A 16,592-nucleotide genomic window follows, 5' to 3' on the forward strand; every position below is an offset into this window, starting at 1 on the left:
ACAACCAGCGATCTAAGTCTGAAACTCGCGGAATTGTGATAAGGAATTAAAAAAATAAATAGATGATTGACTATGATTCTGAAAGTGTTGGAACAGACTAAAAACATTCGAGCAGAACATGTGAAATATTTACGGGGAGGGGCAAATATTTATCACGACTACGACCATTCACAAAAGTAACTAATTATTTTTATTTTGATCGGTAAAGAATTTGGTACTGGCGAGTTTCAAACTGTTATCGTCACCGGGGAAGTGAAGTGACGCTGCAGACTGATCCTTTGGAGTCAAACTAGCCGTGCAGCATTGCAGTCAGACCAGACAAAGAGTGGCCTTTGTCAAATATCAAACACGTGATGAGGGTCTTTAGGATAGCCCAACATTGGGGTTCCACCATGCTGCAGTTCTTAATTTAATTGGTCCCAAAACTCATCCGACAACCATTTCTTCTCCTTCCATTAAACTTCCTCTTACCCTGTCACATACTCACATTCATATCAGAAGATTTAGGGCCACGGGACAGGAGCATCCAGACCAGAAAGACTTATTTTTCTTTAACTGATTTTTTAAAATGAACAGTTAAAAATACATCATTAATAATCTGAATTCAAGATTCATCAGCACTGAAAAAGAGATAGGACTACGTTACGTTACGACTAGCGAGTAAGTAGCTAGCAAGTATGAAAAACATTTGGTTATATTTTATGCAGTCTTTCAATATAGACACTTTTTTCCGGAAGGAAAATGTATGTGGTTGCAAGGTAGATATTGGTATGTCGATTCACTGATTCATTAATATTGGACACCAACTATGTAGAAATGTCAAAGTTGTGACATTATTACACATCAAAGGGTACGACAAACCAGCCATGTAGTGCCCCTAGTAAAGGAAAGAAACTCTAGTCCAACAATTTTCTCTCTTTTAGAAGTAAACAAATTGCAAATTGAAAAGATCAATAGAAAATGTTAAATTGGTTATAACTTAAAATGAAATGCATAAACTGTGATCAGAAAGCAAGGCTCTGATAACATCTAATTTTACGGAATTATCCATCTTTTCATGAAAATAGCGTGTTGTTTCGTGGAACTATCCAACGTTTTTCCTCCTATATCATGCATTTTGGAACCTATGAAACAGGATATAAGAGCTTGCGCCACCCATTAGTAAATATAAGAATCTATATTGCAAGATTAGATTAAATTACCAATGGTAGTACATCTTGGTCAGGTGGCAGTGACCGACATTTTGACCGGAGACTGCGCCCGAGGATGAATTTCATGTGTTGGGACAACAATTGTGACTGGATTCTTAATGCCCGTACATCATTTTATATTCTTAGTCATATATATGTGCGGTTTTAATATTAAAAAAAAATTACGACACAAAATTGATTATCCCAAAAAGGTAAATTCAAGAATGAATGGAATTGCCTTTGAAAGTGAATACCACTTCATTTATGAAAAATATAGCTAGATAAGAGTAGTTACACTTCATTTATGAAAAATTCAAGAATGAATGGAATTGCCTTTGCTTGCCTTAGTGAACAGGCGGGCGTAAAACCTATGTTCGATTTTTAGGAGATACTAGTCGAAGAGTAGTTACACTTCATTCTACATTTTTCTCTCTTTTGTACTTCCTTTCCTTCAGTTTCACGTAATAAGCACTTATTCTGAGAGAGCAATGTGTTCGGCATGAAATTTGAGAGAGACGTATCATCAAACAACATCCACAACAAACAGAAACCAGAATGACTAACATTCTGACAATCCAACACATGGGTCCGGCTGAGACCGGCCTAGTTCAACTAAATTAGGACGGAGGAGAGGGTCTAGAAGTGACACTACCAAAATTAAAGTTCACTCTAGATCTTAAGAGTTTAAAGAATGTGTTTTCGAAGTTCAGAAAAACATATTGATACTGAAGGGGAAAAAGATTCCGAACATTAGGAATTGTCAGTAGGAAAACTATACATTTATATTGCACAGAAGCAGTAAAATTACATGGAGACAGTCAGTTCGGTGCCAAACAGGTAAAACATTGCATACTTCAAAAGCCAGTTTTTATAGCTTGTAGACGAAACTTGCAAAGATGAAGATGGTGTTCGCCTATGGTAGTCGTATACCCTGAGAACACAGGACAGATGAAGAAGCATCAGAACCTTGGCTATACTATTTGTTGCTGATGATATTACTCCTGTTGATGCACCAAAATGGTGCCCGTCCGAAATTTACCCTGAAAAAGCAAAAGGAACTTAGAATACATGCTCATATTTTGGCCATGAAAGTTATCTATGCAACTGAGTCCATTACTAACTTCCATAAACAGAAAGATGGCTTACCCATTACATCAAAAAGAAAAAGAACTGTAGCTACAAAAGGCTGGGCGAGCATTCTTGTTCTTCTGGAGTCTCCCTCTTGCGACAAGGTTGAGGTGATGTGTGTTCTGCCTTCATCATTTCAGCATCAGGAGGCAAACATCTTTTTGAAAAAAAGGTAGTAATGCTCTTAGTCCGGACGATCTTCTTGGGGACTGTAAAGAAATGTGTATGTTAATTCTACTGAAAAAAATATATAAAATATGACTCGTACATAGGAACTAAAAGGGAATGAGACAAGAAATTGAGGATGGTCTTTTAAGTAACAAATGATGAGCATATTATACCTGGGGAAATACCAAGCTTGTCCAAAATTTCTTTCTTAACCTGCAAAACAACTTGTATCAGTTCCTGAGTATTTTTAAGACACATAAGCTCTTCTCCTGACTATGGCTGTATGTGCTACAACTGCCGCGAGGTATTGAATGAAAGCAACAGCAGTGGAAACTATGAAGAATAACAATGGCTGCAAATTACCTGCCATCGGTTGTCCACAAATTGAGATATCTCGCGCACTTTACTTCCTAATTGTATCTTTGATACCGTGGGGAAGCTTTGCTGCAGAGACTCTATCACCTTAGCAATTGCTTGTGGGCTGGATTGAATAGCTACCACCTGTGTACATGAAGAAAAATATTATAACCTCCAGTCAGCATCCTTTCTGCCAACTGGTTATTGACCAGGTTATCTAGGAGCTGATGCTTCCAAAAAAATAGAATAACAATCACGCAATAAAAAATTAACAACATTAACTGCACTTCGCAGGGTCAGTAGCTGCACAGAATATTTTCCTTACAATTTTAGGTAAGTCCTTGTCTTGTATTACTGATACAGGTGCTGGAGGAGTTGAGGGTGTAGCCGTGCTGCCCTTATCATGCAACTGAGCAACCTCTTCATCCTTTTGTTGGGTACTACAATTTTTTGCCGGTGACTGTGCACACCCAGGAAAAGATCCAAGCTTGTCCAAAATTTCTTTCTTAACCTGCAAAACAAGTTAACCAATTCCTGAGCATTTTAAAACCTTAAAGAATTAGAATGAGTTCTTCTCCTGGGTAGGGTTGTGCACGGTACAACTACCACGAGGCATTGAACAAAATGAAGTAACAGAAGTGGAAAATATTAAGCGTAAGAAGGGTTGTATTTACCTGCCATTTGTTCTCCGCAAATTGAGATATCTCACGCACTTTGATTCCTAATTGCTTCTTTGATACCTTAGGGAAAATTTGCTGGAGAGACTCTACCACCTTGCTGATTGCTTGTGGGCAGGATTGAATAACTGATACCTGTGTACATGAGAAAATTATTATAATTTCTGGTCAGCCCAGGCCAAAAGTAGATTCTATCATGATGTGGAGCTGACTAACGCTAATCAAGCATTATCTGCACACAGTTATAGATAGTGTTCTCTAGAAGCTGATGCTTTCAGGAAAAAAAATATAACAATATTTGACGACCTCAACTGCCACTTCCCAGTGTCAGCAGCTGCTCAGAAAGTTTTTTGTTTAGCACAACTCTTGTTAATAAAGCAGTTCAAATAAAAAAATTCCTTACAATTGTTGGCAAGTCCTTGTCTTCTATTACTGATATAGGTGCTGAAGGTGTTGAAGTTGTAGATGATTTGCTCTTGTTATGAGATTTAGATATCTCTTCATCCTCTTCTTGTGTACTATTATTATCAGCTGATATCTGTATATTTGCACTCCCAGGAAAAGGACGAATGCTCAGGGATTGCAAAAACATTTGTTCTATCTTTGAAGTGCCATGGAGATCTTCAGCCATCAGCAGGGCAGCTTTCTCATGCATAAGATTTGATATGATCAAGGGCTTATTCTTTAGAAGAGCATTATGAGTCAATTTGTTGATATAATTCTGCTGCCGAAGCAATATATGTAGTTCATCACTCTCGACATTTTCCTTACAAGTAGCCGAACTTTGGGCTTCACCATCATCATCACTATCAATCTCCATGCTATCAACATGTACTCCCTGTATGAAAAGTCCCAAACATCATTTTAATTTGCACATCGGATTGCTTGATAAAATCCTAATTACTTTCAGATATTAATTGACTGTGATTCAAGTAATCAATTATTGAAAACAACATCAAATAGTACCTCATTTTCCGATAGATATCCATCAGGTACAAAGAAACCATCTTCACTTCCATCTTCATCCTCCACTATCACATTTGCCTCATCTGAGATGTCTTCCTCTTCATCCTTCTCACAGTCAGAAAGGCTTTCACCAGGTTCCTCCTGCATAGAAAAATATTAATCGCAGCTATTTTATTACCTATTATAAAGTGTAGAGTCAACCGAAGTATACCTCTTCCCATTCTTCGTCACTTTCAATATCATAATCCAAGTCAGGATCCTTCCTAAAAGGATGGCGGGGTCCAATAACATTACTGCAATAAAATAAAAAAGATCAAAATGAATAACAGACAGAAACAATAAACTTATAGAATACTACAGACCACCTTTATACATGATCAAAAGATAGTTCTTCTAGCAGATTCTACTGCAAATCTTAAAAGAAGAAAGCTAACTCAAAGATCCTAAGACACCTTACACAATCTGGTGGTCCTATGATGCATGGAAAACTCCAGTTGCCATTTGAGACAAACCAACTTGAGATATCAAATGGGGATAATTTCTAGTTGTAATGAAAACTTACACACTCCGGTATTATATTCTTCATAATTAACAACCATTCCGGTACACTTTTTCATACGGTAATATTCTCATTAAACAAAAATAAAAAACAGGAAAAACAGGAAACTAGAGCTAACCTTTTCTTGGACAAAGTGCCGTAATAAGCTGGTCTATTGCTCTTATCAAATTGCAATAATTTCTTTATGCCATTGCATATCCGAATGGTATCTGCATTATCTCTTCCCAATTTATCATCAGAATTAGTTTCTTCCCACTCATCAACTAGTTTGTCAATGCTCATCTCACCACGGTGCATGACCCCTTTACTAGAAGCTACGAGTTTTGCTGAATCTATAGCAGTTTCGGAGGTCGAGGCGTGTAACTTAAGTTCCTTGACTAATGCAGACTTGGGTTTGCAACGTAAACCCCAACGTGTCGACCTGTCCAACCGAGAACGACCCAATCTATTCCAAGAACGAACATGAGACCTGGAAAACATACAGAGTTTAAAAATTTTGGAAAAGAAAATAAGCCATCCAAATTCAGATCAAATAAAAGACAGCAACACAACACATGGACAGCTTACTTCCACAGGTCCACTGCATCAATACCACTGCTTGATGAAAGGGCTGAGTCCATTAAAGATGTTGCCGCATTGAGATTATGTTTTTCCCTTATTACGGAAGTATCTACAGCAGGTGTGTTCATAGAAGGTGAGCCATCCTGGGGACTCGAACTATCTTTTTTACTTTTAAAAAAACGTTCCATCATTGTTGCTTGCTTTTTTACAGCAAGTTGTTTTTTCAACTCAGCTGCTTCCTTTTCTCGCCTTCGCTGTTCTTTCTCAGCTTCCTCCTGTTGCCTCTTGATTTGCTTCTTCATTTCAGCTTCTTCTTTCTCACGGCGTTTTGCCTCCTTTTCTGCCTCTTCTTGTAGCCGCTTTGATTCCTTCTCCTGCAACACAACAAATAAATCAGCTAAGAAATATTTAAATCATTGCCTTGGCGGTGTGTCCAGAATTTCAGCACAAGCACAGAAGCTATACAGAACAAAAATAGCAACAATATATGTACCATCCAATGGAGTCCTAGACTCCATACATGCAAAGCAAAATATTTTATCCAAGTCTAAAATGTCTAAATTGGAACCACCGACCCAAAAAAATGCCTAAGGTTGGAAGCAAGTATAAATATATCAGACATTCCAGTTAGGAAGACTACCATGTGCCTATGGTTCTCTTTGGTTATATTTCAAATGAACCAGAATGCATGGTTACATATTTCTAAAATTAACATAATCATACCCAACAACTATCTAATAAAATCAAACTAGCAAACTGAAGTGACAGCTTTCTACAACATGTTAAGAGGAGAGCCTAAATGGTGTGGTAGTTTACCCAAAATAAGAATCGGACAACAAGGTCTACTTACATTATGCAATTCCATTCTCTTCTTTTCCTTCTCAACCTCTCGCTTATTTCTTTCCAGATCTTTTGTTAGCTCTTTCTCTTTTCTTTCCAGTTCTTTTGCTAGCTCTTTCTCTTTTAACTTGGCTTCCTTTTCAGCCCTGATATATAACATACAGAGATCAGATGGAAGAGAAGTTGAGACTAATTAAAAAGAAAAAAAAATGTTCAAGCTCTGTTACTTACATATCCGCCCTGTTTGTCTGTGCCATGTTTAGCACCAACTGACGAATAGCTGCCTCATTTAGCACTTTCACAAGCTTACCTGAAGCTTTCGCCAGATCATCTTTGTAACTCGGATGACTGTGTGGTGTCTCTAAAGCGGATATCATTGCTGAATATATAAACAGGAAGAGTATAAGTAATAAATTCAACAGATCCAAATAAGATTGCAGAAAAAAAAGAACAGTCCTGGTAGTGAATACGGTTGTGCAACGTCAGGTAGGCTATCCCACTTTTAGACTAGATCCGTCTAGTAGACCAGTGAATTAGTGATAGAACGCAAACTAAGCCGACGAAACAGTACAACTCATCCTAGAACTTAAAACCCTGGTGATTATGTGACAGAACCTTCTGTAATGTTATAATGTAGCATACAGAAAACGTAATGGTTACGTAGATCAAAAAACTACAAATTCCTTTCGATACTTTTATCACCAACTCAATGTCAGCAGTTTGGTGAAAACGTGTTCGATTTTTAATATAGGAAATCCACTTTTACCAAAAAAAAGGCATACTGAAAAACTTCCTAGAAAACCAATTCAGCTGTAGCTATGTGAACCAAAGCAATCCCCACCAACTGCAGGGTTCCAAATCGACTAAAATTTTGTCGATATCTCTTTTTGGAAGATAATTAAAAGGAAACAAATAAAGCATGTTGTAATAAAGACATACTAAATGTCGGTACTTCGCGATGAAGAAAAGGAATCTAAAGCATAATAAACACGCGGTAAAGAAGCAAACAACGACTATACCAGTCAATGCATCTGTCACTGAATAAACTTACCCGAAACAGCAACAATTCTCTCCTGAATTCTCTTCCTACATACCCTTCGAGCATTCACAACCCCTTTTAGACTTTTCGGAACCAGCTTCAACTCTCTTGTCTAAGCACCAAATTTAGCAAGAAAAGACCAAACAGGTCAGCGCAAAACAGACAAAATTACTAATAACAAAACATAAAACACAAAAGTAATCAAATTTATCACCTCCCAACACCACAAGCACTTATCACTATCATCCTCCAACACATCAGCATCAGCATTACCAATCCCATACATAACTCTCTGCCCAACCGATAAAACCGAACTCCTCACAGACGCTAACGTAATCCCATCTTTACCTTTCAATTTCTCATAAATCTCATCAACTAATTTCGAATACGGTAATCCACTCTCTTCAATCAAACTAGCATACAACCAATTCCCAGACAAACAACCATCTTTCTCCTCAAAATTCAACTTTTCTTCAACTAACCCCTCTCTAAAAAACCTAAGCAAACTCTCAATTTCTTCCTTCAACTCCTTAATCTTGCCTTCCCTCTCTTCTACACTAACATTTTCCACAGCAATCCTCTTTCTTTTCAATGTCTTCTGTACTTTCTTGACCGCCGTTCCCTCCTCAATCGGTACCCCATCAATCACCATCAAACCCGCCATCACTTAACCCTAAAAATCAAACAAACCCCAAATCAAAATCAAAAAAACCCAAATGAAACAAAGAAAACACAAATCAAATCAAGAAAAACCCAAATCAAACCCTAAATCCGCAGAACAGATCTGAACAAGAAACAAAGACTAACTTAAACCAATAAAGAAATCAAAAAACATAACTTCAAAACCCTAAAAGAACGAAGAAACTCACCGATTTGGTTCAAATCTAGGGTTTGTAACAGTAAAGCTAAAACAACTAGCGATGAATGAAACGGAACTCCACCAAATCCAGAAATCTTGTGAGAGGGAGATATTCCAAGTGAGATTTCTTTGATTCCGGAAAGAGAAGTTCCGGAGAAAGAATCTATAACAGTAAACAACTAGTGTTGGTTGACTGAAACGAAACTCCCCCAAATCCAGAAATCTTCTGAGAAGGAGATGGTGTAAGTGAGATTTCTTTGATTCCGGAAAGAGAAGTTCCGGAAAAAGAATGGAACTTGGAGAAATCGAAGCGATTGTCTCAGTGAAATCTGAGTATTTGAAGAGAGAGAGCGAGCGAGGGATAGGAAATTTTTTAATTTTTTGGGAAATGAGATTTGGTTAAAGGCGAAGGGATTTATAATCGGACGGTTGAAAATGGAGGTGTGGAAATTGGATTGATGTTAGACGTAGATAATAGATTGAGTTGAAAAATGAAAACGAAATCTCCCGCCATGTGTTAGGTTTTGCCTCCAAATGTCGAAAAGTAGGCGGGGGAATAAATGGATTAAAGTGGGCTTTTGGATGGGCTTTACTAGTTTGTGGAGATCATTTAGGTCTACCTAGTAGGGGTGAGCATGGGCCGGTATGGACGGTTTTCACCTCATCCACGTCTAGGCCGCACAAGAACCGGTTAAGATGACTTGGACCGGACTAGAACCGTAAATACCGGAACGGTATCGAACTGGAACCGGTGTGGCCGGTACAGGGACCGGTACTGGAAGTTGAGAATCGGGATAGATCGGTACAGGGACCGGTTCTTGGGGGGACCGGACTGGAATCGGACCATAAGTCCCGGTTGATATAGATCGTTAGATCTAGATAGGTTTTTAATCGTATCCGTCCAAGATAGGTTTAGAGAATCCTATATGATCTTCGCTAACTCTTTCACTCTCATTGTTTTCTTCTTCTTTTTTCTTCTGAAGAGTGAAGAGCAGCCTACATAACACAATTTCGACTTGTTCTTCTTCTTTTCTCTCTATCAATCTTTCACCACCTCTATGTCTGTCTAACTGAGTTCGATCTGTTCGTCTCTCTATCAATCTATCAGGTACTTTACTTATTCTTGTTCGATTTGTTTCAATCTTTGTAAATCTCATGGATTGATTTAGGGTTTGAGATTGATGTAGACTTACTCGAATGAGCAATCTATCTAATGGGTTATGTTTAATTTTTTGTAAGTTTATCAATTTCTACTGTTTTCAATTTTTATGGTTAGGGTTTAAATAATTTGATTTCTTTTCTTCTTGTTCGATTTCTTTGTAAATATCATGGATTGATTAGGTTAAGTACTTGAGTAATATGATCAGCATTATGACAGTACATATTAGTAATCTGATTTGTTTCAATTTTTCATGGTTAGGCTTTTTAAATTGTTTCACTACTTGAGTAACCTGATTAGAACAGTACATATTACCAAGTATTAATGGGAGAAAGTAGAACAACAGTTAGCTGATATTAGCACCTGCAGTACATGAACAACTGTTTCATGTAATCAGAGGTTCAGAATTTGGATACATGTGTTGACTGTTGAGTATGCTAATCAGAATTTGCATAATTAAGTATTTGCATAATTAGGTATTTGCATAATTAGGTATTTGCATAATCATAGTCTTCCCTTTCCAAAATCCAATAGAGAAGCTAGTTGCTTTTCTGTTGGTCAGCCATCCGGGACTTCAAGATGCAAAAACACCATGTCTAGATTCAATTTCGTGTTATTTTATATCCAGTGACTTGAAGTTTATTTGATAGTAATTACAAATAATCAATTTTGTTGATTTTGTTAGATGGATACACGTAATTCAACTCAAGGAAAAGTGAGATCTGCAGTATGGGAACACTTTGAGAAACTGGATTCTACAACAGCAAAGTGTAGGCACTGCTGAAAGATATATGTTGCTGATGCCATGCGAAATGGGACATCTAATTTGATAGCTCATATAAAAAGATGCTCGTTATTTCAAGCAATGGGGCGATAGAGAGCTTGATGTTCATGTTCTTTCAAGCAATGGAAGGTACATAAGGAGTTGGTAGTTGCAGGTTTAGGAAATGGAATGTTGGTTGCTGTTACAAGTAGTGGCTCAGCTGAACTGAAGCAATGCAGTGAAGAAATGGTGCTTTGGTTTGTTTGTTTGAGAACAACGATGGTGATTTGGTTCAGCTGAACAAAGCAATGCAGTTTAAGTACTTGAGTAATCTAATTAGTATTATGAACTTATTGAAATGTTGAACTTAAATATGTAACCGAATGAATTTATTTTGTGATGTTAGACATTGAACTTATGGCAAATTGGAAGTCTGTAATATTTTTCAGGTAAAAAACCCGGTACCGGTCTTGTACCGGACCGGTACCGGCGGTACAGGTACAATCTCAGGTACAAGTACAGGTACCGGTCCTCAAAATGAAGTACCGGTTCCATAAAAGAACCGGGTCGTACCGGACCATGTGCACCCTTATCCATGTCTAGGGGTGTGCATAAAAACCGGAACCGCGGATTTCACCCATATTCGTCCGTAAAATTGCGGGTGAAACCCAATCCTCAAGAACTATGGGCCGGACACGGATGGAATTCTCAAATCCGCATGTTTACACGGTTCGGATGCGGTTGGAATTTGCAATTCGCGGATTCACCCGCACCGCAGGGGAGTAAGGGAATTTGATGGAACCATTAAGGATAGTATGAAAAGTATGAATTTTATATATAAACATCTTTATTTTTTTGAAACCTAATTCACGGTCATTGCTATTGTTGTTCTCTTTTCCAATCGATCACAATGTTATGAAGCAAGCAACAAACAAGAATTATTCTCGGCAACCTATTTATATACCTCCATATTGTACCTTGAAGGATCCCCCACATTTCCTTTTGCCTCGCTAGCGCTCTCGGTGCTACCATTATGGTTGTAAAATACTGCTTGTTGAGTTCCGACATAGACTCTGACAAGCCAGGGTAATAGAGGAAAACCCATGTCCCCGATTATATATTCTCTCATTTCTGAACCTTTGCGAAGATGTATTTTCTTCCCACTTAATTTATTCCCTTTCTCACAAAGATTGAAGAAGCCTGAACTTCGGAGGGCTGACGACTCGTTTACACTTTTTGGCCATCCAGTGACTATGTCTCTAAACCTCATTTATGGGTCAACAATGACTTGTAGAATCATGCTGCGATTGTTTTTGCTATCATACCAAACATTGTTTGAGCTATCCACTGTAGGAAAATTTAATATTCGTATAATTCTCTGGCTAAATCCGCAGTTAATCCGCATCCGGCCCATATCATCCGTTGATCCGTGGATGTGAAATCCGCAGGTGATTGGGTTGGACACAGTTGGATTTTCCAAATCCGCAACTTTGACGGATTGGACGCGGTGACCCTAATCCGCAACCATCCATCATTTGCACACCCCTATCCACATCCAATCCAGTACACTACAGATTTTAAATTTAGCATCCGCATCCAATCCAACATCCAGCGGATTCGCATCCAATGGATGCACGGATGGAAGGATTGGATACGGATGATCCAATGGATTTGTTTTAGATAAAATTTATAATAAAGAAATAAAGCCGACATAAGTAACTTCTTATGGAATCTACGTATCCTATATATGTATACAAATATATAAGTGTCATGGGGGACACCCCAAACAAACACATTAAAACTTCCTAATTTATCCATAGTATTTTCTAAATCTATATAAATGTCCTTAGTTTAACGGATATGGACGCCAAACGGATTTTCAAGATTACATCCGGACCCAATCCGTCATCCTTTGTATTTTAAAAATCTCATCCGCGTCCAACCCATGAGCGAACGGTTCGGGAATCCATCCACAAAAATACGGTTGGTCCCGGTTAAATCTGCGAATAGGGGTCAAATGCTCACCCATACTACCTAGTCTGCTCCGATAGTGGTGGTGGGCAAGGTTGTGAAATCGTGAAGCGTAAGGTGACTCTATTATAAAAGGCGAAGCATCAATTTATAGTTGTTTTTATATGTGCCTTGGTAATTGAAAAAACAAAAAAAAAATTACAACTTTTTTCAACTAAATTCCATGGATTTGTAATAAATATCTACGTTTCAGTCATATGACGATCACCTAGTAAGCCCCGAATGTCTTTAGTAATAATTCACGAACGACCACTTTAAAAATATGGATGAATGAGGATATATGGAGAGATATACATAATAGGAAAAGGAAAATAAATTAATGATAAAAAAATGCATGGGTTTGGGCCCACCAGTCGGTCATCCATGCCTCAGTCGTGGCCAGTCCCATGCCTCTCCATGATGAGAAATGTGAGTAAGTCGTTCTAGCAGTTGAAGGAGTAAGCAAATTAGTGGATGGACAATCAACTATATCTTCCACGCATGTGGAAATGGTTAAACCATGATTTCTCATTCTTCAACTCCTCTGCAACCGTCACACTTACTATAGATCAATGTGATAACTACTTCTGCAATACAAAACTTAACTCAATTCAAGGGATCTCTGACGAAAACTACTGAACATAACTTATCAATCATTGACGGTTCATCCAACTTGCAGAAGTTTCCAACATATCCATAATGCTTCAATCATCATTGATCTCACATAACTCTCAGATTCCCTCCTAAAAATCATCCTTCATCCCTCTTTGTGATTGAATTGAATTGAATCTGGAACGACCATTTTGTTGGTTTACAACGGAGTCATACAAATTGATATCTCGAACTCAAAGCACTCTCGTGCAGTGTATCTGTTAAAGGTTTAGGCAGTTTGCTTAATTGAGGATCCACTTTTACTAAAAAACCAGCAAATCGTTTTCACCCATCAATACCAGCCTATAGAAGCATAGGATTATCTAATCATTCAAAATCGCATCTTAAAAAGGGAATATTTACGAGTCATCTAAGATGCGCTTCAAAATCACGTTCTGAATTGATGTGAAAATGAGTGGCATGACTCGTGCGTCGTATGACTATAATAACCTTGGTGATGAGAGATAATTGATCAAAATGGAAAATAAAACATTGTTAAAAGATAGCTCTATAAATGGGGTATTTTATTGGCTATGGTTAGATCACTCCGAAGACCCCTTAAAACCTATGAACTCAGAGAGAGTCTTCAAATTCTATTACATAAAAAATCTATGGATGTTTCTAAAAATTTATCAAATTGGAATTGGGCCTCCAGATTCTAGATCATCTAAACTTTCCTTAATACATGAAGTTTCCTCCCAAATTTTATCATTTATCCAATTTAATTTATGTTTTAACTCTCTTAAACTCGATTTTGCAACTATTTGTTGCATAATATTTTCCCTCTAAATTTTATTTTTTTCGTAATTATGTATACTAACTTTGAAGTTTATGGAATGATTTTCGTACCCAAGTCGGTTTTATATCGAGTTCACACGTTGAAATTTCCTCCACCAAAAATTCTTACATCCAAGCTAGATATGACTTTTTATCATTATAAACGTGGTGAAAAATATTTTCACTGTCGTTATACATGTGTGCCTTACCATCTAAGGAAACATCTTACCTTTATATTTCTTTGACTCCATTCCGTCAACTTAGCATCTATATAACAAGTTTTGTTGACACAAGTTTAAAGTGATTTTATAAGATAAGCAAGCAGCACCTAACATGTCATCAGTTATAACAACTAGAAATAAAACAAAATACTGTATATGTTTAGGATATTGAATCGTTTTTGATAAAAATATCAAAGTGACTAGCAATGAAGTTGTCTAACGATTGGAAGAACAAGGTGATACACATGCAATTGGGATTTCTTTTTTTTTGTTAATTTCTTGTTTCTAAAGTGTGATTAATATGAGTGCTCTTTTCTAATTGCAGGAAAATCTTACTCTTTACTCAATATATGGACCACATGGGTTCCAAAAGTGTAGAGGACCTAAAGAAGGCTATTGTTATTCTCATGTAAAGCTAAGTAGAATGGTTCACGGAGGAGAGGTTTGATCACTTAAACTATATTTACTCATTTATTATAAAAGAAAAGTCTATGCAAATTAGCTGACAGGAATACATAACTTTTAACAATTCTTTAAAGTATATTTTTTAACCATCCTAAAATATCAGCGATTTCAGAACTTCTACCCCAAGTTTAAGTAATAGAGATATTCTCTGAAACTAAATTTGGATATCCTTATGACCTAAGTCTATGCACGTCATATGTCACTCATTTATCACCATAAGAAGGAACTCATAGCAGTAACATTGTTGGGAGGTGTATTGATTATTTGCAGAAAAGTACTAGTATTAAGTTGACAACTGATAGCTGTCTTAGAGCATCTCCAATGCTAGGGGTGAAGGTCTTAAAAAAACAAGACACCTAGGATTTAGCACTTTTCTAACCAAGAATTTATCTCCAATGCCAAGGTCAAGGTAAGGTAAAAGCATGACATGGATGCCATCTCATAAGAAAGGGTAAAGGAGAAAGTCATATCTTTACCTTCTCCATGACGCAAGGTCTTTTGACACATAATCAATTCTTTATTCAAAAATTAATTTGTCTCTAAGTTCTAGGGTAGTAATATCTTGGCATTGGAGATGAAATTTGAGGTAGAAAGTATAACTTTCATTTTTTTTAGCCAAATAGTAATGACCCACAATAAAAAGGTATTAATAGGACCTCCACCTAGGATTACCTTCACCCCTAACATTGGAAATGCTCTTATGTGTCAAAAATAATTCACTTTCTCACTCAATAAAACATTAATGAAGTATAAGATAAGAAAGGAGTTCGTTTCCACCGAGAGGCAATTATTGTTATGCAATTTTTAGTTTCCTAAGTAACCAAGGGGGAGTTTCTGATAGGTGTAGAATACACCTTCATTTAATATCTATTGGTTATGCTTTCTTTGCTATTTTTCTTGTAAATTAAGCATTTTACGCGTGTTTTTGAGTTATAGCTATTTTGGAGTCATGCGGAAGAAAAGAGGAAGAAAACATCCAAACGGAGCAAGAAGGGCGAAAAATGTCATTTCACAGGACAATAATATTGGGAGCCGAGTCATGGTTAAAGGGCAACTCTATTTGGAAGAGTACTGAACACAATCAAGCCAAGGTTAAGGGGCTTCCAGGTGGTTAGCCCTTATCAAGGTGACCCGGTGTTGAATAACTGACCCTACTTCTATACCCTAAAATCCAGAGACTTCTGTCTTTCATTCATTCTTTCACCTGGACCTGAAATTGAGAAATAAAACAGCGGTTGCGCTGCGAGTCCGAAAGATTGAGAAGAACACTAAGAAATGGTGGTCGATGTTCAACCAAGAAGACGAAGAAAAATTAATAAGAACTGGGTATATATTGAATAGCTGTTGCTGTTAAATCGAGATCGACTGGAAGGAGGGATTGAAGCTACTGTTAAATATGAGATGTAGAAATGGGTTTTGAGCAGAATTACAAAAGCTATGGAGATTATAGGGAGAAGATGAACCTGATGCTAGAGAGGAGATGGGTCTTTGGTTATGATTCGAAATCTGTAGTTGAGATTGGTGAATGAAGCCGTGAAAGGAAATGAAAATTAGGGTTTGCTTAAGATGGAGAAATTGAATTACGGAGATGGGTGTTCACTGAAAATGTTGTTGGTGGTCTCTGTAGGATGGAATGTGGCTTGAATTTGTGGGTGATTGATGATTGTTGAAGCCAACAAGAAAGAAGATGAGTTGTTTCTGATTCAATTGAAGTTGAGATTGTTACGGATTCAAAATCAAATGGGTTTGTGGTGGTCTGAGGTGTTGATGCTTCTGGCAGTCGATTGGGCTGGTGGATTTGAAGATATGTGTCATGTCCCCAGTTGGGGCTGCCCTTAGATTTTAGTTGCCTGTCCGAATACCTCAGCAATCATTTAACCAATTACTGTTTCTTACCGTTATCTACTTTAAATTGAATTTACTGCCGTGTGAAATGCAGTCACGTGTTGGGCTGTAATAAGATAGGCCTTATTTTGTTAGGGTTTCCTTCATGTATTTTAAGACTCAATTATTGAGAAGAGAGGATAGGAAATAATAATTTGAATCTGAGGATGCACTCTGTTGAGTGTAGATGTGTTTAAGCTTATTGTGTCCTTCCCTATTACTCTGTATTCTCTCATAGTCCTGTCAAGATCAACCACGTTCTTGACAATTGGTATCACCCAGAAGATTTTTATTGTACCTTACAATGACTGGAGGTCC

At 37.4% G+C, this 16,592-nt stretch overlaps 1 protein-coding gene across 1 annotated transcript; it reads right to left on the reverse strand.

The window, feature by feature from the left end:
* Window positions 1–1,886: 1,886 nt before the first annotated feature.
* Window positions 1,887–8,697, reverse strand: LOC113284151 (chromatin assembly factor 1 subunit FAS1-like). The gene is made up of 16 exons (XM_026533564.1): window positions 8,355–8,697; window positions 7,700–8,158; window positions 7,498–7,597; window positions 6,678–6,825; window positions 6,457–6,592; window positions 5,613–5,980; window positions 5,164–5,514; window positions 4,698–4,779; window positions 4,487–4,627; window positions 3,924–4,358; window positions 3,518–3,655; window positions 3,169–3,354; window positions 2,850–2,987; window positions 2,660–2,699; window positions 2,337–2,527; window positions 1,887–2,230 (listed from the first exon to the last, which is right to left on the reverse strand). The coding sequence occupies exons 2-15, from the start codon at window positions 8,147–8,149 to the stop codon at window positions 2,367–2,369; spliced, it is 2,874 nt and encodes a 957-aa protein (XP_026389349.1). The 5' UTR covers window positions 8,150–8,158; window positions 8,355–8,697; the 3' UTR covers window positions 1,887–2,230; window positions 2,337–2,366.
* Between the last annotated feature and the right edge of the window lie 7,895 nt (window positions 8,698–16,592).

Source organism: Papaver somniferum, chromosome 5 (genome assembly GCF_003573695.1).
Source record: "Papaver somniferum cultivar HN1 chromosome 5, ASM357369v1, whole genome shotgun sequence".
In the NCBI taxonomy this organism is placed as follows: Eukaryota; Viridiplantae; Streptophyta; class Magnoliopsida; order Ranunculales; family Papaveraceae; genus Papaver; species Papaver somniferum.

Coding starts and splice junctions, on each gene's coding strand:
- LOC113284151 (XM_026533564.1), bottom strand. CDS start 8,149: ATGGCGGGTTTGATGGTGATTGATGGGGTACCGATTGAGGAGGGAACG. Junction 4,359..4,486: donor GATATCTATCGGAAAATGAG/GTACTATTTGAT, acceptor CTTTTCATACAG/GGAGTACATGTTGATAGCAT. Junction 2,988..3,168: donor ACAAGGACTTACCTAAAATT/GTAAGGAAAATA, acceptor TCATGTACACAG/GTGGTAGCTATTCAATCCAG.